At 38.7% G+C, this 25,981-nt stretch overlaps 1 protein-coding gene across 2 annotated transcripts in view; it reads right to left on the bottom strand.

The window, feature by feature from the left end:
• The window catches only part of pard3aa (par-3 family cell polarity regulator alpha, a), a 689,440-nt gene that overhangs the window by 130,983 nt on the left and 532,476 nt on the right, over positions 1-25,981 (bottom strand). For both annotated transcript variants that reach the window (XM_051687637.1, XM_051687638.1), the window contains one exon: positions 11,590-11,865. In XM_051687637.1, the coding sequence (XP_051543597.1) occupies positions 11,590-11,865 (276 nt within the window). The remainder of the gene's footprint in view (positions 1-11,589; positions 11,866-25,981) is intronic.

The raw sequence follows: 25,981 nt of genomic DNA, 5'->3' as shown, positions 1-25,981 counted from the left end.
GTAATGGGAGAGGGAATGGTGTACTTATGACAAAACGATAATGCATCATGGGGGAACTGATGCCTAGGCTTCAAAAGGAAAGTTGTTTTAGGGGTGGAGTGAATTATTACATTTTTATTAGAGACTATAAAAGACCCTTTTTTTTCTTCTTTTCTTTAGAATAATGTGCACTGACAAATCCTATGCAATAAGACCAGCAACATTTCAATAATAAAGTAATCAGGGTCAATTTTGATTTCATGTTGATTTTAAATCCATTTAGCTGAATTATGCCACTTTCTCCCAACAATCAGCAATTGATGATGATATAGAGTGACAGTCAGCTATGTCCAGAGTGGGGAAGCACCAAGAGAGCTGAGACAATAATATGAGAAAATATATGCTTCTGGCCATTTGTGGTATGCACGGTAATGAGGGTGGAGTTTAAACTGCCTCTCGCATGACGTAAATGCATTGGCACCTTTATATCGTCGGATCCCTTGGCTGGTCTGAAATCGGCATTGGGAAAATGTTCAATGCACACCCTCACTATTTTGAGTGACTCAATGGGTGTTTAACCCTAACCCTCTTGCGATGATGCCCGCTGATGTAATCGAATGTTTTTCAGTAGATTGAGGCATCCAGGATAAGCACATGCAAGCACCATACTGAAAAAGAAACAGATAGAAATACAAATCTATAGCAAAACATTCCTCCTCTGTAAACTTCCGTATTTTACGTATTTCACATGTCAGTTCTTGCATGAACTTTCCAACGTGCGTACAGCAGCATGTATTCGACCCTCATGACCATGCACACCACAGCTGGGTAGAACCAAACTTTTAAAGTTAAAAAAAGTTTTAAAGTTTTAAATATTGATCCTTTTCTTACACACACACATAGTGTTTCCCCTCAGAAGACATTATTTAATCCACTGGAGTCATATGGATTACTTCTATGCAATATGTGCTTTTTGGAGCTTCAAGATTTTGGCACCTACACTTGCATTGTCTGGACCTACAGAGCAGAGATTTTCTTCTAAAATTATTCATTTGTTTTCTGCAGAAGAAAGAAAGTCATATACATCTTGATTGGCATGAGGGTGAGTAAATGATGAGTGAATTTAATTTTTTGGGTGAACTAATCCTTTAAAACTTGATAGAGATGTTACATCCAAGGACCCACTCAACATAATTTTGCAAAAATTTCACCACAGTCACTTTTTTTCTTCTTCCTGAGAACAGGCTCCATATTCCTCACCCCCCCAAAGAAGGTGTAATACAAACGAAAGAAAAGATGAAGCACAACTGCTTCTTCCAATACTGGCAGCTGCAATGTTTTTATCGACAGGTTTGGAGATACTTGCACTTTATAATCCAATTTTAGCACCGTGCAAAGAAAAAAAAAAAAAAAAAACAGATTTAGAGGTAAGTAAGTGAAAAGAGGTGAAGAGAAACCAGTGCTATTCTTTACACCATTCTTGCCAACTCCTGTCTCTGGAGCGTTAGGCTTCTTTTCCCAAGAGCTCTCGCTCTCTTTCATATCTCGTCTCACCTTGGCTAAGAGCAGCTTAGAGAATCTAGCTCTAATGGGAGCAGCCGTCAATCAAATCATGAACATCAAATAGGTGACAGTTGAAAATGTCTGAAAATAGGGGTCATTTAGTTTCACACTCTGTGGAAGCTTAATACAAAATCTTGTCCATTTCCTGCAACACACAAGTAGGAAAAAAGAAAACTCAAATAGCTGAAAATAAACAGTTTGGTGACTCAAAGTCTCGAAATCTACGCAATGCTAAGCTAACCTGATGGCAAGGACAAAGACAATAGACTTTAGTCTGTGTTGATGCCATATATAATTTCACATTGTCATGCTGTCTTATGTCGCCAATTTCATGTTCAAGTCAACATGGAATCAAAAGTTATTTATTTACTTTCTTAACATACATTCCTGGTCTTAATGTGAATTAACTGATGCTCATTATTTTCTTCGCAATCTCTCATCAAAATGTAATCACACAGGAACACAATATGTTGCTACCGAATGTTCTGGTACCCTGATATTGACCCCATTCTGCCACATTACTAACAAGCACCATCTTCCATCAGACATTTTATATCAATTCAAATGTGTTTACCTTTTCCTGTTCTGTGACTTATTGCATGTTATGTCAGCAGCCTCAGAGACACGGGTTCTAGACCCATGGAAACCAGGAAGTAATTGTGTTTGCATAATCAATGATGAGTGCAATTTAGATATTGCAATTTCCATTTATGATAAAACTTTTACTCCACTGACAGTTAGGTGTAGGGTTTGGGGTTTGATTTAGGAGGTAGGGTTAATAAAATATGCATTCCTGTTGACTATATTATTTATTATTAATTATTATTATCATTTACAACAAGCAACAACTCACTTTTGGTGCCACTCTGTGGCCATTTCACCAGGAAACTGGAGTTCACATGTGCCCATTTTAGCAACAACTTTTCATGATAAAATCAATTTCCAATGGATAAAATTAAGTCTTGTCCTTTTTTTTATATTATTCAATATCCTATTTCATGAGATTTAAGGAAAGTGGTGCCCAAAACATTTCACAATTCCTCTTAAAACACATTCTCAAATCCTAGTTCCTGTTATCCAACTAGACTGGGTTCCAACTGCAATTCATTGATTCATTCAAAGAGGGTCAATAAGAAACAGCAGTAATAAAAGAAGGGCATCTGGGTAATTGAGACTTGCTTTGGAGTGACTGTAAAAATGGGAGAGGGTGTGTTCACTAGTCCATGCCCTATTTTACAAACCTTTTTACGGGGGAAAAAGCCTGGACTCGCCATGGTTTACTGCCACTCTGACCTTCCGATTGGTACACTGTTAAATGTAGATGTACTGGACCCAGACATTTGGTAATTGTCTCAGCATATTTATTCAGCTGTACAATGGTGAGATTCATTTTTTGCCAATGAGTTTTGTCTTTAGAGATATGAGTGCCATCTTCTTGAAGAGTTTGGACACATTTTTGGCCAAGTAGACAAGAAAAATTAAAAGGCTTTCATCGCTTTTATAGACATGGGTTGTGCTGTGTGGACAAAATGTGGATGAAATCACACACATGCAAACACAAAATGCAAATGTTAACAATACCAGCCTGCAGATGGGATGGATGCAAACACTGTGACCTCTAATAGGTTAATTGAATTTTGTCTATAAGCCCTCCACACAAAACTCACTTTTGACTTGTATATAATGACAGCAAAACAGTTTTACATCACTGTAAATGCAACACTCCACTATCAAACGCACTAACAGCATCCAACATAATCATGGCGTCACCTCACTTTTTAACACCAATAAATCAATGGCTTGTCTATTGTGCACAGCTAATGCATGTTGGAAGCCTTGACCAGGCCAGTGTAATGGACTTTTATTTGATATTCATTTGAACATGCTGGAACATTACAGACAAGTTCCCTCAATGCATTCTTTCACTCTCTTTCCATGCAACAAGCATCCGTTATGAAAAACCATGCGGGTCACATGGAAGTCAGCAGATGCACGCTCCATCACACACTTTCCCAGACTTTATGCAATGTCCCATAGAGTGACTGGTAATGCTAGCAATGATTGTGAAATCCAGGGTAAACACAAATAAAGGAGGGGGGTTGTGCAACGTAAGCTGGAGATCTTACCCTCAGGCACATTAGAAATATGCTGCTTGAGGCAAAGCACTGCCACCACCACTGCACAAAATTGCCTTGTACTTAGAACTAATCGACAACTCTCAGAGTGCATGTCAAGAGTGTTGAGTTGTGAGATGTTGACAGTTAATTCTAACTGGCACAAAAGTGCTACGTCACAAAGATTTGGTTCTTGATAGAACATATTAATACATACTGTTGTTGACACAACCATATGAGTAGTATTAAGACCGAAACATACTCTACGCAAGTATGTGAACGCAGAGCTTCTAGATGCTCAGGCTCAATTTTGTGCGTCATTACATTGCAAAATGTGGCAATTTGTCAGGCTGTGACAGAAATTAAATGGACCTTCATTGAGCCTTATCCATTTCCTGCTGTATGACCTTTGAACAGGAATTAAAAGCACATTGGGAATTGGGCATTCCAAATTGGGAGAAAGAGGAAAAAATCAAAAAAAAAAAAAAAAAAGAACAAAACTTTTTTTTTTACATTGTATATTACATTTTACTATACAGTAGTAACATATTCTTTTCACAATTTCTTCAATTTCAAACTTCTGGTTAAATTGAGCTTTTATTTTGGCAGCAAGCCAAATGAAGGTCTTTTAAGAAACAGGAAATCCTCCTTTCCAATGTTATTTTCATATAGATAAAATAAGTTTCCCTCTGTAAGCACTTAAATATGGTAGAAAACTCTTTTGTTCAGTGACTCAGGGAAAACTTATAAAAAAAATAAATAAAAATAAAAAAGGTCACCTCAAACTCTGCAGAACCCACACACCTACTTCTAATGAGCTAATGTTGATGTGCGCAGTTCTGTTTATTTCAGGAGTCTGACACGATGGAAGTTGTATTAGCTAGCTTTCATTTAGAAATGCAAATGTTTGTTTTGGGTTTGTTTTGATTTATTGTTTTCCCACTGAGGGGAATCGGGCCTCTCCAATTGGAGTGATGCAACTGTTTAGAATTTGAATGCATTATAGTGTTTACATATATTACAGCAAAAACATATGAAAGTATGCAATTTATTCCATAGGTATGGCGACAAATATTACAACGTATTTCACAAATGCTTCCTTCTAAGTGATATGCAAAGCAGTGTGAAGTTTTAAACTCGCTACTTAAAGTATATGAAGGATGATTTGCATGTAATCAGATCTCAAGCAGATAAGGTGCACTGAGATTTATTGCTTTGTTTTCTGAAACAAATTGCTTTGTGTTTTTCTTTAGGAGGGTAAGAGTACGACATACATATATAAGATCTCTTCCATACGTAGTGCATACTCTCAAATACATTTTCTCTTTCAATTACTATCTCAATTGTTTTTACTAGACAGAAAATATATTACTGTAAATAGAGCAAATTTATATTTATGCTATTAAGTCCCCTGCTTCTCAAACATGACTCTTGTATCAAACTGACAAAAATGAATAAGAATTAGTTCAAGAGGTGTTGCTTATTGGTTTCTTAAGTGATCTGGCTCACAATTAGTGGTAAAGTGATGAGTGAATTATTTTTAATTATTATTATTGATATTAATGTAGTTATGTTTTATAAAATATGTTACTTATATATTTTATTGAGAGTAAATGTTGCATATTTTATATTTAATAATATAGAAAATACAAATTATTCAAATATTAACATTTGAAAAAAAAATTACATTTTATACAGTGATATTTAACAATATTAACCCTTGTGTGGTGTTCGTTTGTGAGTCGCACTCGTGGTGTTCACGGGTCAAAGGGGGGGGGATTTTATGGTGTTAAGACCTTATTTCACTTTAAATGACTAAATATCACCTTTCATTTTCATATAAAATAAGCACATTTGATGTTATCTTCACTTCAATAAAAACCTTAATTTCAGTAAATTGAAAGAGTGTCAAAACATCACAATTTGTCATGCATTGGGGGTCTCTGGTGACCTCTGCTGGAATAAAATAAAAACAATCGCAAGAAATAACAACTATGCCCAGTAGATGGCTTCAGTGCTCCATGCACTGGCTGATCTCTATAACCCAAAGTTGTAACAAAATTAATTTCTAGGTATTATCACAAGTTACGCATTGGGTATATATATATATATATATAAACTATTATTTGTCAAATTGTAGCATTTTTTCTAAACCACTTGTGTTGAAGTGTCAGATTTTGCAATGATGGTCCATTATGCTGTCAAACATGACCATGCTGCCACAGTCAAATCTGACTGTGTTACAAAGAAAAGACAAGAGTTATTATTTTGTTACCTGTCATTTATTTCAAACATCAAAATGCCAGCTTAAACTTTGTCACACAGGGGTCAGACTCAGACTTCGACATGTGTGGTATGTTTGGTATGTATACAGGTGCTGGTCATATAATTAGAATATCATCAAAAAGTTTATTTATTTCACTAATTCCATTCAAAAAGTAAAACTTGTATATTATATTTATTCATTACACACAGACTGATATATTTCAAATGTTTATTTCTTTTAATTTTGATGATTACAACTGACAACTAAGGAAAATCCCAAATTCAGTATCTCAGAAAATTAGAATATTACTTAAGACCAATACAAAGAAAGGATTTTTAGAAATCTTGGCCAACTGAAAAGTATGAACATGAAAAGTATGAGCATGTACAGTACTCAATACTTAGTTGGGGCTCCTTTTGCCTGAATTACTGCAGCAATGCGGCGTGGCATGGAGTCGATCAGTCTGTGGCACTGCTCAGGTGTTATGAGAGCCCAGGTTGCTCTGATAGTGGCCTTCAGCTCTTCTGCATTGTTGGGTCTGGCATATCGCATCTTCCTCTTCACAATACCCCATAGATTTTCTATGGGGTTAAGGTCAGGCGAGTTTGCTGGCCAATTAAGAACAGGGATACCATGGTCCTTAAACCAGATACTGGTTGCTTTGGCACTGTGTGCAGGTGCCAAGTCCTGTTGGAAAATGAAATCTGCATCTCCATAAAGTTGGTCAGCAGCAGGAAGCATGAAGTGCTCTAAAACTTCCTGGTATACGGCTGCGTTGACCTTGGACCTCAGAAAACACAGTGGACCAACACCAGCAGATGACATGGCACCCCAAACCATCACTGAATGTGGAAACTTTACACTGGACCTCAAGCAACGTGGATTGTGTGCCTCTCCTCTCTTCCTCCAGACTCTGGGACCCTGATTTCCAAAGGAAATGCAAAATGTACTTTCATCAGAGAACATAACTTTGGACCACTCAGCAGCAGTCCAGTCCTTTTTGTCTTTAGCCCAGGCGAGACACTTCAGACGCTGTCTGTTGTTCAAGAGTGGCTTGACACAAGGAATGCGACAGCTGAAACCCATGTCTTGCATACGTCTGTGCGTAGTGGTTCTCCCCCACATTTTTGAATGGGTTTTGTTTCACAATCCTCTCCAGGGTGCGGTTATCCCTATTGCTTGTACACTTTTTTCTACCACATCTTTTGCTTTCCTTCGCCTCTCTATTAATGTGCTTGGACACAGAGCTCTGTGAACAGCCAGCCTCTTTTGCAATGACCTTTTGTGTCTTGCCCTCCTTGTGCAACGTGTCAATGGTCGTCTTTTGGACAACTGTCAAGTCAGCAGTCTTCCCCATGATTGTGTAGCGTACAGAACTAGACTGAGAGACCATTTAAAGGCCTTTGCAGGTGTTTTGAGTTAATTAGCTGATTAGAGTGTGGCACCAGGTGTCTTCAATATTGAACCTTTTCACAATATTCTAATTTTCTGAGATACTGAATTTGGGATTTTCCTTAGTTTTCAGTTATAATCATCAAAATTAAAAGAAATAAACATTTGAAATATATCAGTCTGTGTGTAATGAATGAATATAATATACAAGTTTCACTTTTTGAATGGAATTAGTGAAATAAATCAACTTTTTGATGATATTCTAATTATATGACCAGCACCTGTATATGTTTGTCTACACTTGTGAGGGCCAAATGTCCTCATCAGTAAAAAACAAAACAAAAGCTCTTAAATGGGTCAGATGATGTTGATCTTCAAATCTAGTGATGTTCACACGTTTGTGGGATGTTAGGGTTAGGTTTAGGGGAAGAGTATGGAAAGAGAAATTATCATTAGCATGATATGAAATCAGTGGAAGTCTATGAGAGATCACTAACATAATCAAACAAACCTGTGTGAGTGTGTGTGTATGCGTGTGTGTGTTTTCTGCATTGTGGATTTTGTATAGTCTCACCCCTTCATTTATGTGTGGTTGTGTTGAGCATCGTCGGATGATATTGATTTTTATTTGACAAATGAAATAAAAATAAAACAAATCTCTGTATTTTGGTATTTCCAATTCATCAGCAGTTACAGAAATACTCAAACCAGCCCGTCTGGCACCAATAATCTTCCATGCAATTGTCTAATCAGCCAATCGTGTGGCAGTGCATAAAATCATGCAGATACGGGTCAGGAGTTTCAGTTAATGTTCACATCAACCATCAGAATGGGGAAAAAAAATTTGGACCGTGGCATGATTGTTGGTGCCAAATGGGCTGGTTTGAGTATTTCTTTATCTCCTGGGATTTTCACACACAACTCTCTCTAGAATTTACTCCGAATGGTGCTAAAAACAAAAACATCCAGTGAGGGGCAGTTCTGTTGATGGAAATGTCTTGTTGATGAGAGAGGTCAACAGGGAATGGCCAGACTCGGTAACTCAGATAATATATAAAAGGGAAAAACAGCTTCTCTAGCGTATCGTTATTCTGAAAAGTATATGCTTGTTTAGGGTTCTCCTATAGAATATATATTCACCACCGCTGCAGGACACTCAGGATTGGCTGCTACCCTTTTGCTGCCACCAGAGATATCGGTACACGGACTAGCCAGATTATTGAGTTGGTGTGCAACCATGTCATATTCACACTGCGGCCAAATGACGGGGGATCTCAAAACAGCTGGGTGGGGGGTTATGCTCCTGCTGGGAAAACAGCAGTTGGCAGCCTAATAATCCCCCTCCCACTGCACCCTGGGAAAGGTCACACACTCAGAGTGACATATGTCAATCATTGCCTTTGCTTCACTGCCGGTGACAAGGCAATTATCCGCTGCCCTAATAAACCCAGAGAGAGTAATTACTGTTTAGAAAACAGACTTGCTAGCCTTCCATCATAACTAACTACTAACACTTTTATAACCGTCAAGGTAATCTAGTGATTGAGGTAATTAATTATTTAATGTGCATGCATCAACTTGAAGCAATAATGTTTGAGCAGCCAATCAGTGAGCGAGTGAGGCAAAAATGGTACCAGCACTTTGGAATGATATTGGATCTGTGTCTCATTAAAATGCTCTCAGCTCAAAACAACAAATGTTGGTCAATTACATGCATCCTATGATTTCCGTGATGTGGAAAACACAGACGGAATCACGGAATCCAGTCAAAAAACATAATTAACTATAAAACGTTGAATGTCACAGAATTTTTGCATTTTTGGGATAAAATGAATGTATGAATGCACAATTAAAATAATATATGCCCAAGTACAATGATTAAACCACAAAAGGCTGAGATGTAAATAAATGTGCAGTTTTTATGTGATGCGCGCTGCAAAATGAATGTGTGTAGCTGGCCGTTCATTCACTGATATCTCATAATAATCATCACACACGCTGTGTGTAATAGATGACAAACAGCGGAGCACTCATCTACTGTTAAGCACATAGCATTTACTGTTCTGCACACAATATATTTATAAATTTAAATGACGGTTTGATAAGCACATAAAGCCACATAGCAAACTGCTTAGATGGAAGTATGAAGCTGTTGTCATACAACAAAACATACAAACTAAAAGACCTTCATTTGGCTTGCTGCCAAAATAAAAGCTCAATTTAACCAGAAGTTTGAAATTGAAGAAATTGCGAAAATAATATGTTACTACTGTATAGTAAAATGTAATATACAATGTAATATTTTATTTATTTTTTTATTTTTTCCCCTTTTTCTCCCAATTTGGAATGCCCAATTCCCAATGTGCTTTTAAGTCCTCGTGGTCACGTAGTGATTCGCCTCAGCCCGGGTGGTGGAGGACAAATCCAAGTTGCCTCCGCGTCTGAGACCGCCAACCCACGCATCTTATCATGTGACTTGTTGAGCGCGTTGCCACGGAGACATAGCGTGTGGAGGCTTCACGCCATCCACCGCGGCAACCACGCTCAACTCACCACACGTCCCACCGAGAACGAACCACATTATAGCAACCACGAGGAGGTTACCCCATGTGACTCTACCCTCCCTAGCAACCGGGCCAATTTGGTTGCTTAGGAGACCTGGCTGGAATCACTCAGCATGCCCTGAGATTCAAACTAGCGAACTCCAGGGATGGTAGCCAGCGTATTTTACCACTGAGCTACCCAGGCCCCATATACAATGTAATATTAATAAAAAAAAGTATTAATAATAATAAGATAGCAATCATAATCACATTATATATCAGCAATATGCCACAAGCAAGAGTGCTGTTGTAATGAATAAATGTTCATAAATGCTTTCATTAATACTGTGATTTAATTGTCCAGCACTGTATTTGACAAAAAAAAAAAAAAGAAAATCTAAATTTGTGTTTTGGAATGTGCTGTGAGGATCTGCAAGCACTTCATTTGATACAAAATAATGCAATTTTATATTGAAAATTATTTGTTCTATTTTCAACTGATTTAAGTTCTATGAATTCATTTGATTAGACAGTTGTTTAAGATAAAATATAATTAAACTTTAAAACACAGAATTCAAAAAACAAAAAAACAAAAACAAATGGAATTTGGGAAGAAAATATGGCCCTACAAGTGTATAATGTCTATATCATACACACTATAATACAGTATATCATCAACATAGATGATAAAAAATTCTGAAAAAAAACAAAAAAAAAAAAAACAATCCATAACCCTATGTAATGACCCAAAGTAATTGAGAGAAATGGCTTCAAAGCCTTTTGATTGGCAAACCAAAAGTGGATTTTCACATTTTCACTCCATTTTTTCTGAATGTGAGCATATTTGAGCCAAACCTGCCAGTCACCACTCCCTTTTGGCGCCACTCAGTGGATATTTCACCCAGAAACTGGAGCTCTAATGTACCCATATATTCAACAACCCTTCCAGCTTCAACCACTCAGGTCAGTGATTCTAAATTCAGTAAGCACACACCGATTTTAGCAGCAAAACTTTAGACCTATTGCTGCCGAATTCACAGTGCAATCATTCTGACCATTTCATGTGGTCTTTAAAGGGAAGTTTGGTAATGTAGAGATGACGTCTCTCTCCCTGAAACACGCAGATGTGATTATGTACACATTGCCAAAACAAAAATTGCTGGTGGATTTGACATGATTTGTGATAATAAAGCCTCTTGTTATTAAATTTTCCCACCCAGAGAATTTTTGATGATTTACTTGTGCTATAAGGACAGCCACTGGGACACAGGTGAGAAATCACATTATAGTGTTTGTTTGTCTGTTCCTTCCACAGTAATGTTGACTCAAGAGTTACACTACAAAAGGTTGATGAAAGCAGCTTTTAATTTTTAAAACCCAGTTTTCAGACAAAAAACTAAAATCAAGGAAGAACTTGTTCTAGTAGTGGTCAGAGATCTGCAGAGAATGTTCCTATTTCTTGCAAAAATAAACTTCAAAAGTGATGGTGCCCTTCACCTTATATAATAAATACATACCCAGAAGTGTCATCAGTCAAGTCAAGAACAAGTCAAAGGATGTTTTCGTCCATTTACTTCCACCATTACTTAACAATTACTACCCTCACAAACACTCAAAACCAAGCTCCAACCAATTTAAATAAATAAAACAGCCTTTACATCATAGCACAGTGGTTTCCAAAGGTTGAAAGTACTGGACAACATCAAAGCTACAAGAAGGTAAGGGTGCTTACCTGTCTGCAGAGGGTGGATGTCCATTGTTGAGCTTGTTGACCTGGGCGTAGAGAGCCTCTAAGGGCAGTGGTTGGTCTCTTGGGCTCTGGGGATGCTGTTCTTGACTAGGGTTCTGGCTCAGATCCATACTGCTATCCACAGAAGAGTCCAAAGAGCCAATCCCTGCATAGGTGTGCTCCTCATCAGAACTGAAGGTGCGGCTGATGTCCTGGATCTCAGCATAGTCTCTCTCTTTGGCCTGTCGTTCTCGAAGCTCCCTGGTCTTAGCTTGAATCCTATAAATGCAAGACATCATTTATGGCTTAGATGTGTATGCAGTCTCATGTTTAGGAACTCTGCTAAAATACTCTTACTTATTTTTAAGTGGATAGCTTTAACTAGGGTTGACTGTACTCTAAGGCTAGTTGGTCTACTCTTGGTCCAGACCCTAGTTATGATTCCATCCCCTTCCTTCTACACATGAATATCTTTTTAAATATTGTATTGTTTGTTTCCATAATGTGGTAAGTTTGTGTCATCAATGTAAGTACCACTGCGAGTACTATCAAAAGTTGTTTACCACTGTAAAAAGTGAAGTTTCACATTTTGATCCTTTGGTTTCACTACCAAAACTTAACATGCACAGAACAACATATTATACTTCAACATAAAATCAACAGCAGTTCACTTCTGCAAATTAGAGCAGTTTGCTTTCCTATCAATTGTGAACTTCACTCCAGTCCATATGAACCGTACTACAGGTGCCAGTTTCATCGGAAAACAGGTTTCACACCAAAAAACAAAAAACAAACAAAACAAAAAAAAAAAGTACTTACATCGTACTGACTCAGAAGCATGTAGTGCGACAGCACACTAAGGGGCTGTTCACACAGAACACATTCTTGTGTTAAAAGAAAGCAAATAATATGCACATCCATAACACAGGTGTCTTGAGACACAATTTCTTTAAACATGATAATGTGTCTTAAACGCTCTGGTCATGGCATGATACGCTTGTTGCAATGGTCAAAGACATCCGTATAGCGCATGTTCACATAGAAAAACAATTGGGCAAAAAATGCCTCCTGTGTGAACAGCAAAATTATGTGTTTGGTGTGAATGACCCCTAATACTGTCCTTAAAATCTCTATTAAAAGAAATCGCTTTAAGACCATCAACATCTATTAAACTTCTGTTAAAAGCCCTGAAAGCCCCATACTTACATGTGAGACACCGTGACTTAGAAGAAAGACATTTTGGTTGAAGTTAAGACTTTCTAGTGCATTGAGTTCCATTGAGCTCAGGACCCCTACTGGCATCATGAGCTTCTAAACTTTTGCTAAATCTGTTTTATTTAATTTATTCTGGAAGTCCTTCACTACCAGTGGAATCCCCTAAATGGAAAGGAAAAAAGAGGACTGAGGCCCTGTTCATTCAATTCCATTTTTGAATACATTTCAAATGGTTTGCACTTGAGGTTGTGGCCCCTTTTTGCTGAAGTGAAACAGGAAGAGAATGCAGGGTTGTCAATGCATGGGCTCCTGAAAACAGCCATTGGGGAACCTTCCCAAGAAGAAGGGAGTGATTTCTCACAAGCCATTTCTTAAACGGCAGGACGAACTGGCCACTCTGATCTTCCGCCAACCACCTCTTTCTGCCTTCCCTCAAACTCTTTCACATTCTCTGTGTAGGGGCTTTCAAAGGCCAGTCCTGGTGGGCTGAACTGAAAGAGCTTTTTGTGCCTAAAAGGCCACATGTGTGGTTGTGTGTGCTGTGTGTTGGGGGAAAGTGGATCCTCGGGAATGGAGTTGTAGTGGAATAAGTGTAATGGACTGGTGTGGAAAGCCTCCTGTAGGGTGACCTCTGCCATTGGTACCCACCCATCTTATCAAATCCAGATGGGCTTTGGAACTTGAGGGATGCTCCCGTTGCAAAAACCGGGGGGCGGCTTGCAATGCTACCAACCTTGGACCAGTTTAGCCATCCAAACTCCTCAACACCCCAGGTTAGATTTGACTTTTGACCCCAGACATCTATCTGTCAGGTCTTTGATTGACAACTGCTGTATCGAGGCCAAGGAAAGTTGTAGGATTTTCCCAGGGAGACTGAATGTTTCCACACATTCTCATAAGCACAATCTAATTTACGGACAATGAGCATTTTCTCTCGGTCACAGTCTAATACAATTACAATGCCATTGACTGTCTCTCTCTCTTGAGGATATCCAATTCACTGTGCCAGAATTGTGTGCATTTGTAAGTCACATTAATAGTCTGGCAGTGATGGGAAACCTTTCAACATCAGCATATTTTCATATTTTGTTCTGTTCCAAAATCCATTGCAAGTTGAGTTTCCCATGCTGAGTGTGATTAGAATGGTGCCAATGTAGAGCAGGACTGCATGGTTATGACAAAAATAATTATTTTCAATTATTTCACTTGATATTGCAATTGCAATAATTCTAAATATAAAAAATTATATAAAAAAATAAATAAAACGAAAAATCTAAATATATGTTTTCTTTTTCTTTTTTGTGTAGGCTACACATCAAAAACAAGCTGATAGCTGTGTTCCTGAATTACATTATTTCTGTTACACTTTTTCTGTTATACATAAACTGTAAATAAATAATGAAAATGAGATACATACATTATTTGTCTGTGATTATCTACAATGCTCAAAAACTAGTAGACTTGTAATGCTGCATTTGACATTTTTCAAAATGTAATAAAAATTATTTATTAGATAATTTGTGCAGCCATAGTGGAGAGCATTCCAAATCAATCACTTATAAGGTTCCATAAAGGTTAGGATTGCACCTTGGGAAGCAGCTGCCTACAGTATTTAGGCTGTAATCAGCGAGGCAGCTCACTACTGTAGGTTTTGGAACAGGTCTTTTGTGTGTGTGCATTGTGCGTGTTTGAATTTTAATTTCTGTCTGTCTTCTACATTTTGGGTCATTGAGTCTAAATCAAACCTTGCTGTTACAAGTTAATTTTTCGCATTGTGGGGTATGAAGAGGGGTATCTGATGCTGGTGAGGGTCCAGTCCACCTGCCATCTACTCGAAAACTGATGTCACCTTGCTTCCAGTAAGAAGCCTGCTCCATGCTATGACAAGTTACGGAAACTCAATAGGAGGACGACGCCTCCGGCACTGTGCCTATAATGGCTAAATCAAATTTGCGAGAGTGATATCTATGTTTGAATGGGATAATGAGCACATTGAGGAAGAGGTCTAGTCCAACCTGCTCCCTGGAGTACAAGGCTAAAACTAATTTAGTGCAGTGGCCTAGGGATGATAAGTGGGCCACACGGCTCGGTGTGTGTTTTGTCTATGACAAGGTGGTTTACTTCAAGCTGAAAACCTGTAAGGTCAATGTTTTAAAAAAATACTGGTCTAGACTAAGATTGTTGTAGGCACAGTTACACTTAAATAAAAACCCCGATTACTTTCAAAACCCATAATGTGCTGTAAGATGTCATTCTGTGTTTCTCTGTTTGAATTAATGCTGTGCCCTAATCAGATTGAGACTAGCTTTGACTTATATATATAAAAAAGATATAATAATAATAATAACAATATATATATATATATATATATATATATATATATATATATATATATATATATTTTTTTTTTTTTTTAACTCTAAGGTTTTGTCCTAACCAGCCATGATACAATTTTGCTCAATAACACATTTTGTCTGTGTTTTGTTTCTACTTTCATTACCTCACACTGGGTAGCTCCAACCACTGTGAAATCTCATTGTCTCAAAAGTGTAAGCATGAAGAAAAAAAAAGGAAGTAAGAAATTTACTTTGTGTTTATACGCAATTACAGATTAAAAAAACATGAATTACACTTATGCAAAGCATTAAAATATTGCTAATATTTTTCTTACACTTGCAACTTGATTTACACCTTTACAAAATGTTCTGTGTACATGCAATTCATTTAGGCACTATTTTACCTTCATACATTACCTTCTAATTGGCTGTGATTTTATTGCTTCATGCAGTATTTCACTTTCAGAGACAAGAGACAAATTACCTTGCACTCAAAACTTGCATTAACTTGAACATGGTCATTGTTAGTAGAAGGTGTATGACTGAGTGCATTATTCAGTTTGACATTGTGGTTAAGTCTGTGTGTGTCTAACTGTGACCATGACTGTGTATACTACATGCCTAAACTTCTAGTTAAACCTGTTCAGAATTTCTTCCACCTTTACTTCATTACACAATAAATGGTCCACTATGGTGTTAACAGGAAACAGAACAGGCTACATTGAATACATTATTAAAACCCTTTTTTTGCCCCCTCTAACAAGACACTATCTTAGTTATTACTTACTGTATACTACCCTGCATACTTCATACTGACAATTACTTTTATAAATAGTATGTGAAACAGTATGCATTATGCAAAGGTAAACATTCTAAACAGTTGTATGCTACATTGTTATCACATAACCTCATCACATTGCATGTTTATTAATAGAATATCAGAAATAAATGCATTTATTTAGCAATTTTAAATACATATTGTGTAAAAATGACTTAACACTTGGCAGTCCGATCCAATAATGAGTCACAAAAACTCTGGTTGCATACACATGCTGGCAAATGTATTAGTCGGGTATTCCATGCATGAAACAAATTTAGCATACTGGCACAGTATACACACTAGCTGTGTTCAGATTCGAGTACTGTCACAGCATGCACTGCATTTGATTAAAAAGTACTTCTCAGACATTAAAAAAAAGAATGTTCTTTAGATATTCAGGTGAGTAGTATGAATACATTCCTGGATATATTTCATCCGGGAATGTGGGCAAACAAGTGTAAAAAAATCTACTCTGGTTTTGTTATACAAGTGCAATTTAACCACAAGGAACAGCTCTCTTGGTATATACAGCATAACACTTACAGTTGAACAGTTGAACTCTGAACTCTTTTTTTTTTTTTTTTTAAATTCAGCATTTCAAAGGAGTAGTTCACCCAAAAATGAAAATGGTCTCATCATTTACTCACTCGCATGACATCCCAGATGCCCATGACTTTCTTTCTTCTGTAAAATACAAACAAATATTTTTAGAAGTATATCTCAGCTCTGTTGGTCCATACAATGCAAGTGAATAGTGACCAGAACTTTGAAGGTCCAAAAGAGACAAAGGCAAAATAAAGGTATTCAATACAACTCCAGTGGTAAAATCCATATCTTCTGAAGCGATGTGATAAGTGTGGGTGAGAAACAGATTAATATTTAAGTCCTTTTATTACTGCAAATCTACACTTTCACTTTCACATTCTGGTGTAGAAGTGACTTTTACTTTCATATTCAGCCCCCTACTGGTTGGGGCTGGTCAAAGGTGGAGATTTCACCCACACCTATCATTTCGCTTTTGAAGACATGGATTTAATCACTGGAGTCATATGGATTACTTTTATGCTGCCTTTGTGTCTTTTGAACCTTCTGAGTTCTGGTCACCATTCACTTGCATTGTATGGACCTACAGAGCTGAGATATTCTTCTAAAAATCTTCATTTATGTTCTGCAGAAGAAAGTCATACAGATCTGGGATTGCATAAGGGTGAGTGAATGATGAGAGAATTTTCATTTTTGGGTGAACGATTAATGTGATGACTCCAATGGCATTTTGAGATAGTAAAGGGTCCATTGGATACATACTTCAGGATTTCTGTTTTACGAATACTGACGATTTGGACATCCAGTGTCATGCTTTTGGCATACTACATAGTATGCATATTCAGACATAGTGACTATTTACTGCATAAATAATACGAGTAGTATGTTAGAATGCTAAACAAAACAGCCTGAATCTCATGATGTTTCACATGGTATCATTCAATGCAGGCCTATTTGAGACACACAGTCACATGACTGCCCAAAAAACACATAAGTCAGATACCAGAGTAATAAAAGTGCAAGAGGAGAGAGAACATTTTATCAAAATATTAGCAAGAGGGATGAAAAAAAAAAAAAAAATCCCCAATGAGCTTTGATAAAACAACAAAGAGAGAGATCAAATCCCTCTTTGTGACTTTCCGGGCTCAAAGCTAATTAGTACAGAATGCTATTCTATTTGTTTGCATGTGCGTTTTCAAGAGTAGCAGAGAGAAATATAATACATTTGTATTTGTTTGCCATGATGACAGTATGCTGATGTAAGTGTGCACACATTGTGCATTTGTGCCTGAGAGAAAAAGAAAAGAAAATTAGTTTGTACGCTCTTTGTCGATGGAGCACTGGGTGTTAAAGTAATTAAGAGTTAGATGTTGTGATTAGCTCACATCTGTCCTGAGATTTAGTGTATGGGTGCGAGAGAGGCTGTTATGGCAACATATGGGTCGTCATGGCAGATCTGGGGTTGTTTGTAACAAGCGAACTCAGGCACACACACAACTGTTGCTTTGTAGCTCTCACCGCCTTTCGTTTCGCATCTACAAGGCACAAGGTGGTACATCTCGAAAACACCTCATTAAATGCGAGCCATCCATATCTTAATGTCACTCATTATCATGAGTGTGTACAGTAGGATATCTGAGCTGAAATGTGTCCAAACGCTTCCCTTGCCAAAACTCCTGAAGATATAAACAGGTGTGTGTTATGTGGTGTGTTCCGTAGGGTCAAAGTGTTCTCTCTTTGGGGTGGACTTTAGTCATTGATCATGAGCTGATGTAAACACAAGATTGGGAATGAGATATTTATGAACTATCAGAATTTAGATGTTTATTCTCATAAAGACTTAAGGAGAAGAAGAAGTTTGGAGATTTGAAGTGAAGCGCAGAACTGCGCGATAGAGATCACACTCTGGTCTGCCTGCTGTCCTTCCTCTCTTTGCTGAATAAATCACATTGTTTATCTTTAGACACCGCCAAATTCCAGACAGACACAGACAATGCACTCCACTCCATATGTCTAACAATGTTTAATTCAGTTAAGAAAGAGAAAGAGAGAGAGGTGCATTCCAAAGGCTACAGGGCAGATGTCACGCTACAGCTGGAAGGTTTTTAAGTGTAAATAAGACAACATTATTGTGTGTTACTTGTTGCACTACATGTAGAGTGTATATTTTTAACATCCATTCTTGATATAAAATATAGGGGAGATCGGTTTAGTTATCACACTTTTTACTCCAGTAAATGTTTCAGAGCGTATGTTTTTCTTTTTAAAATTATATTAATAAATAAACACTTCAGGAGGTGGTTTGAGAAGCATTCCAGACGAAACTGGTCAAGTGAAAATGCATCTGGCTGTTCAAGTCACATATGTAAACTTTGCTCCACCCAAACAGCGCTTCGTCAGCATAGGGAAAACACAAAACATAGCAGCTGTTACAGAGTACTTGCATAGGGCTCGTTTCACGTAATAAATAACATCAAATTAAGACACAGATGCACACTGTAGGAGTGACAGAATTTTTTCCTCATTTATTTGATGCAGAGTGCTGATGAAACTGAAACGAAACACTGACATGAGAGCAGCTGATGCGCAAGATGCGTCTTACCTACGAGAAGCCCAGAGGGGGGAAAATATGGTGTGCACACAAACAGAAACACACGCACTGATCAAAGTCACTTGGAAGCAAATAATAAATCACATCTTTTAAAATCACTGCCCGGAATAAGCACAAAAATGGAAGTGAACTCTGTTTTATTTGCATATAGCTTGGGAAATGAAGATCAGATTTATCTGTTTGGCGGAGACACAATAATGTGGTCAGGTGTAAATGGGATGAGCTTATTCAATCAGATTGCTAGCTGATCAGTAAAAACGCATGAAGTGACCAAGTGTAAATTGGCCCATATAGCCAGACTCTTGATGTATCCTAGTGTGATTTTATTTTACTTATTTACCCAAAAGCTATTTCCAAATAATTAGTATAATGATACAGGAATTTTAGTTTGGAGGATAGGATAATAATTATAATAATAATAATAATAATAATAAAAACAATAGAAAATCCTAATTTAAGAAAGTTAGGAAAGAAAGAACTACATGTTGGACGCCAACACACAAAACTACTGCTATAGAAAACACACATTTGTGCAACTGGACTTTTGACCTTACACTGTTGTTACTAAGACACAGCCTTTGTGAAAACATTCCCATGTGAAAGCCTGCCCCGTCTTGCCTATTTTAAAAGTTTCACAGACATGCAGAGACAGATAATAATAGCAAACTGCGGGAAAACTCCAGAACAAAGTAATGTTAGTAAACATGTTAAAACCAAACTATCAGACAAAAGTGCAGGTGTCAAGGCAGACAAGAAAGTTGCATGGTTTCCTCAGTGCTATGGCTAACTCCATCTTTAACAAGCCTTTAACGAGCATATTTAGCTGCCAGAGGAATATAAATACAATTACAAATATAATCTGGTCCACAATCAGTCCTTGTGATCTGCCTTTGAACTCTGGAAGCTAATTGGTCCAGTCAAGCGGTGAACTGCTACAAAAGGCTCCGCAACATAATGAGATTGTCTGACAAAGCGGAACGACAATACTAATTATTTTGTTACAAAATTACTGGCACAATGCAAAGGGAAAAATCAGCCATGATTAGGAGTAACATGCATTAATAATTCAAAAATGAAATGTTGGGAAATTTCTGAAGGCAAACCTGTGCAGTATTAATGAATGAATTAATGAGTTTGGTGACAGAAACAGTGTTAAATTAAGCTAATAAAAAAAATATATATATAAATAAATAAAAAATGCAAAGGAGTTATATTTCTAACAGGGACGCCAAAGGAGTTACCCAAATATATATATATATATATATATATATATATATATATATATATATATATATATATATATAAATATATAAAACATCTCATGCACAAAAAAATAATCGTTTCAAATACAAATGCAGATATATATATCATATTCAACTGTAGGTTATAACAGAATGGCACAATCATAAAACAAAACATGGCAAAAAAGAAAAAAATGAAATGACCCCTGTTCAAAGTCTTCATACCCTTAGTTCTTAAAACTGTGTAATGCACCCTTTAGCATCAATGACAGCGTGCAGTTTTTTGTAATAGTTGTCTATGAGGCCCCAAATTCTTGCAGGTGGTATAGCTGCCCATTCGTCTTGGCAAAATGCCTCCAGGTCATGCAAAGTCTTTGGTCGTCTTGCATGAACCGCACGTTTGAGATCTCCCCAGAGTGGCTCGATGATATTAAGGTCAGGAGACTGTGATGGCCACTCTAGAACCTTCACCTTTTTCTGCTGTAATCACTGGAGGGTCAACTTGGCCTTGTGCTTAGGGTCACTGTCGTGCTGGAAAGTCCAAGAGCGTCCCATGCGCAGCTTTCGTGCAGAAGAATGCAAAATGTCTGCCAGTATTTTCTGATAACATGCTGCATTCATCTTGCCATCAATTTTCACAAGACTCCCCATGCCTTTAGAGCTCACACACCCCCGAAACATCAGTGAGCCACCAACATACTTCACAGTGGTTATGGTATTCTTTTCACTATAGGCATAGGGCTTATGGTTGTGACCATAAAACTCTATTTATATACAGTGTGCCAGAAGCTGTGAGGTGTGTCAAGGTGTTGTCAGGCATATTGTAACCGGCATTTGTGGCATTGGCGCAGTAAAGGCTTCTTTCTGGCAACTCAACCATGCAGCTCATTTTGGTTCAAGTATCATCATATTCTGCTCCTTGAAACAACCACACTGTCTTTTTCCAGAGCAGCCTGTATTTCTCCTGAGGTTACCTGTGGGTTTTTCTTTGTATCCCGAACAATTCTTCTGGCAGTTGTGGCTGAAATCTTTCTTGGTCTACCTGACCTTGGTTTGGTATCAAGAGATCCCCGAATTTTCCACTTCTTAATAAGTGATTGAACAGTACTGACTGGCATTTTCACAGCTTTGGATATCTTTTTATATCCTTTTCCATCTTTATAAAGTTCCATTACCTTGTTACGCAGGTCTTTTGACAGTTCATTTCTGCTCCCCATGGCTCAGTATCTAGCCTGCTCAGTGCATCCACGTGAGAGCTAACAAACTCATTGACTATTTATACACAGACACTAATTGCAATTTAAAAGCCACAGGTGTGGGAAATTAACCTTTAATTGCCATTTAAACCTATGTGTGTCACCTTGTGTCTGTAACAAGGCCAAACATTCAAGGGTATGTAAACTTTTGATCAGGGCCATTTGGGTGATTTCTGTTATCATTATGATTGAAAAAGGAGCCAAACAACTATGTGATAAATGGCTCCATATGATCACTATCCTTAAATAAAAGACAGTTTTTTTGCATGATCAGTCATATTTTCAAAATGAATGCCAAAATTTCACAATTTCAGCAAAGGTATGCAAACTTTTGAGCACAACTGTATACACCGATCAGCCACAACATTAAAACCACCTGCCAAATATTGTGTGGGTCCCCCTCGTGCCACCAAAACAGCGCCAACCCGCATCTGAGAAAAGCATTCTGAGATGATATTCTTCTCAACACTATTGTACAGAGAGGTTATCTGAGTTATTGTAGACTTTGTCAGTTCGAACCAGTGTGGCCATTCTCTGTTGATCTCTCTCATCAACAAGGCAAATCCATCTGCAGAACTGCCGCTCACTGGATGTTTTTGGCACCATTCTGAGTAAATTCAAGAGACTGTTGTGCATGAAAATCCCAGGAAATCAGTAGTTACAGAAATACTCAAACCAGCCCGTCTGGCACCAACAATCATCCATGCGATTATCTAATCAACCAATCGTATGGCAGCAGTGCAGTGCACAAAACCATGCAGATATGGGTCAGGAGCTTCAGTTAATGTTCACATCAACCATCAGAATGGGGACAAAATGTGATCTATATATACATAAAATGCTACACTCATGCTAAATAACACCACCAAGGCAAAGTACATCCAAGTATACATTATATTGAGGCCATATTAATACACAGTGTGAAGGTAAAGCAGAACCTTATAAGATAAATTATAAAACAAGTCTGGACCAAACATCACAAATAATGCATACATAGGGGAATTGCTTCAGAGGGGACTCCAAAACAAAAGTATCTGCTATTGTGAGACATAACAACAGATTCTTTGGATTGGAAAAACGATGTTAATGTACATTGAACCTTCAAAGCTCACACTAAGGCATGGTCACTCTGAGTGGAATATGCTGCATATCTTACGAAAAGAAAGAGGAAACTAGTTGAGATAACAACTGTTGCTTCAAGGTCTCTGGGCTTTAAACTGTATCAGGAAGCCAAACACACAGGAGGAAGCATTTCGAGAAAGGAAAGGAAGTAAAGAATATAGAACAGCAACGGAGGTGTGCAAGTCACTGATTAGCCACAAATGGAGAAAGAAGATAAGCAAAAAGCAATGCTAATCTATTGCTGTTGAGAAAGGCAAGAAGCTGGATGAGACATGTATCACAGATGGCCTGGCTGAGTGGTCAAAATTGTGACTTGTGCTGTTCACTTAGGCTCTCCCTGCTGAAAAGACCAACTTAGACCAGCATTAATTCCAATAGTGGTTCATGTTTGTTTGGTTTGTTTGCTAGTTAATGCTGGTTTAGCTGGTGGACCAACATAGCCTTGATCTTCACCAGCAAAAAAGTTTGACACCATATCATGTGCTTGATGAACATTACATTTTAAATCCAAAAGCATCAATTCCCACTCTGCTGCAATAACAGTTTCCACTCTTCTGGGAAGGCTTTCCACCATAATGTGTGTAGTAGCATGGCTGCAGGGATTTGCTCCCATTCAGATACAACAGCATCAGTGGGGTCAGGCACTGATGTTGGGCAATGGGGCATGGTCTTACAGTTGGTGTTCCAATTCACCCCAAAGATGTTCAATGGGGTTAAAGTCTGAGCTCTGTACAGGCCAGACAAGTGTAGCTGTTCGACTATTTTAGGGTGCAGGTGCCCGAGCGGCGGTGTGTGGACCTTCATTGAAAACAGTTGTTTCTAATTTTAGAACATGCCATGTCGTCCAGCAGATGCGTCTGGTGTGCAACCCCTTTAACTCTGTGAAGCTCTCCTGAGATTTGCATTTGCTGCTGCTAAGGTATGGAGTAGGATTCAGGGTTAGGGTTAAGGTTGTTGCTCCAAATAAACACACAAAAAACAGAGCATGAATGTGGAAAGTGTATGTGTTTCACTAACCTTTGTGCAGAACAAGGATTACTGACTAGTCTATGACCTGTCTAGCTGTTTAAGCTAGTCAAGAAGCCTTGCTGGAACACCATCATCCCTGACTCAAGATAGCGCCGAGTATGACTGCTGTGTTGGGAGCTCCGACACAGCATGGTAGTGTTTTGTTTGTTTTGTTTACAATTCTTATGTTTTTTGTCTTGGATGTTGTCTGCCTTATTGTCTACGACAGACAAACACTTTTGGACACTGGTTCAGCAATTACACACCGTAAACCGGACTTCAAATTCCTCAATGCCGACCCGCTGTTTACAAACACGCAAGCGGAGCCCTTTGTCTGGGCAGCCCAGCCGCGGAAACACAGGAGGAAAGGGGAAACAGAGCTGGTGTTCTCATCAGAGTAAGACGCTGCGCAAATAGACCCCCGCTATCCAGTATTCTACTGGCAAATGTTCAGTCTCTGGATAACAAACTCTGCGAGCTGAAAGCACAGATCTCTTTCCAACAAGAGACGAGGGACTGCTGCATTATCTGCCTTATGGAAACTTGGATGTCTGCGGAGATTCCAGACTCAGACATCGAACCCATGGAGTTCTCTGTGCACCGAGCGGACAGAGCAAAAGACCTCTCAGGTAAAAGCAGAGGTTGTGGTGTATGTTTTATGATCAACAAATCCTGGTGTGATCAGAGGAACGTGCATTCTATCAAGTCTTTCTGCTCTCCTGATCTGGAATTTCCCATGCTTCTGTGTCGACCATTCTGGCTACCGAGGGAATTCACAGCGATCATTATCACTGCTGTGTACATCCCGCCACAAGCCGACACAGATCGGGCACTCAAGGAACTGTATGGGATTATAAGCAAGCAGGAAACCACGCACCCTGAGGCCACGTTCATTGTGACCGGGGACTTTAATAAAGCCAGCTTCAAATCAGTCGCACCAAAATACCACCAACGCATCAGTTTCAACACACGAGGGGACCGGGTTTTGGACCATTGCTACTCTCCCTTCCGGGATGGCTACAAATCCCTCCCCCACCCACCATTTGGCAAATCGGACCGCTCTTCCATTCTGCTTCTGCCCGCTTACAGGACAAGATTGAAGGACAGTTTAACACCACCAACTCTAGAAGCATGTGGCAGGGAATTAACATCATCACGGACTTTAAAGGGAATAAAAACTCCGCCATGAACACCGCTGCCTCTCTCCCGGATGAGCTAAATACTTTTTATGCTCGTTTTGAGGGAAATAACACCGCCCTCGCGGAGAGAGCTCTCGCGGCCAAAGCTACAGAGGTTAGTTCACTCTCCGTCTCTGTAGCGGATGTAACACGATCCTTCTGACGGGTGAATATCCGCAAAGCTGCGGGTCCAGACGGCATTCCGGGCCGCGTCATTAGAGCATGTGCGAACTAACTGGCTGGTGTTTTTATGGACATTTTCAATCTTTCCCTCTCTTCGTCTGTAGTCCCCACATGCTTTAAAACATCCACCATTGTGCCTGTTCCAAAGCAATCCAAAATCACTTGCTTAAATGACTGGAGTCCTGTTGCTCTGACCCCCATCATCACCAAATGCTTTGAGAGACTAATCAGAGATTACATCTGCTCTGTGCTGCCTCTCTCTCTAGACCCATTGCAGTTTGCTTACCGCAACAACCGCTCCACTTATGATGCCATTGCATCTACAATACACACTGCTCTCTCCCACCTGGAAAAAAAAGAACACTTACGTGAGAATGCTGTTTGTAGACTACAGCTCAGCATTCAACACCATAGTGCCCTCCAAGCTAAATGAGAAACTCCGGGCTCTGGGCTTAAACAGCTCGCTGTGCAGCTGGATCCTGGACTTCCTGTCAAGCAGACGCCAGGTGGTTAGAATAGGCAGCAACATCTCCTCATCACTGACCCTCAACACTGGAGCCCCACAGGGCTGTGTTCTCAGCCCACTCTTGTATTCTCTGTACACACATGACTGTGTGGCAACACATAGCTCCAATGCCATCATTAAGTTTGCTGATGACACGACGGTGGTAGGTCTGATCACTGACAATGATGAAACAGCCTACAGAGAGGAGGTGCACACTCTGACACACTGGTGTCAGGAGCATAACCTCTCCCTCAATGTCAGTAAGACAAAGGAGCTTGTGGTCGACTTCAGAAGAAAAGACAGAGAACACAGTCCCATCACCATCAATGGAGCACCAGTGGAGAGAGTCAGCAGCTTCAAGTTCCTGGGTGTCCACA

Source organism: Myxocyprinus asiaticus, chromosome 44 (genome assembly GCF_019703515.2).
Source record: "Myxocyprinus asiaticus isolate MX2 ecotype Aquarium Trade chromosome 44, UBuf_Myxa_2, whole genome shotgun sequence".
Lineage (NCBI taxonomy): Eukaryota > Metazoa > Chordata > Actinopteri > Cypriniformes > Catostomidae > Myxocyprinus > Myxocyprinus asiaticus.
Note: the sequence above shows the minus strand (reverse complement) of the source record. Positions and strands in the feature narration are given on the sequence as shown.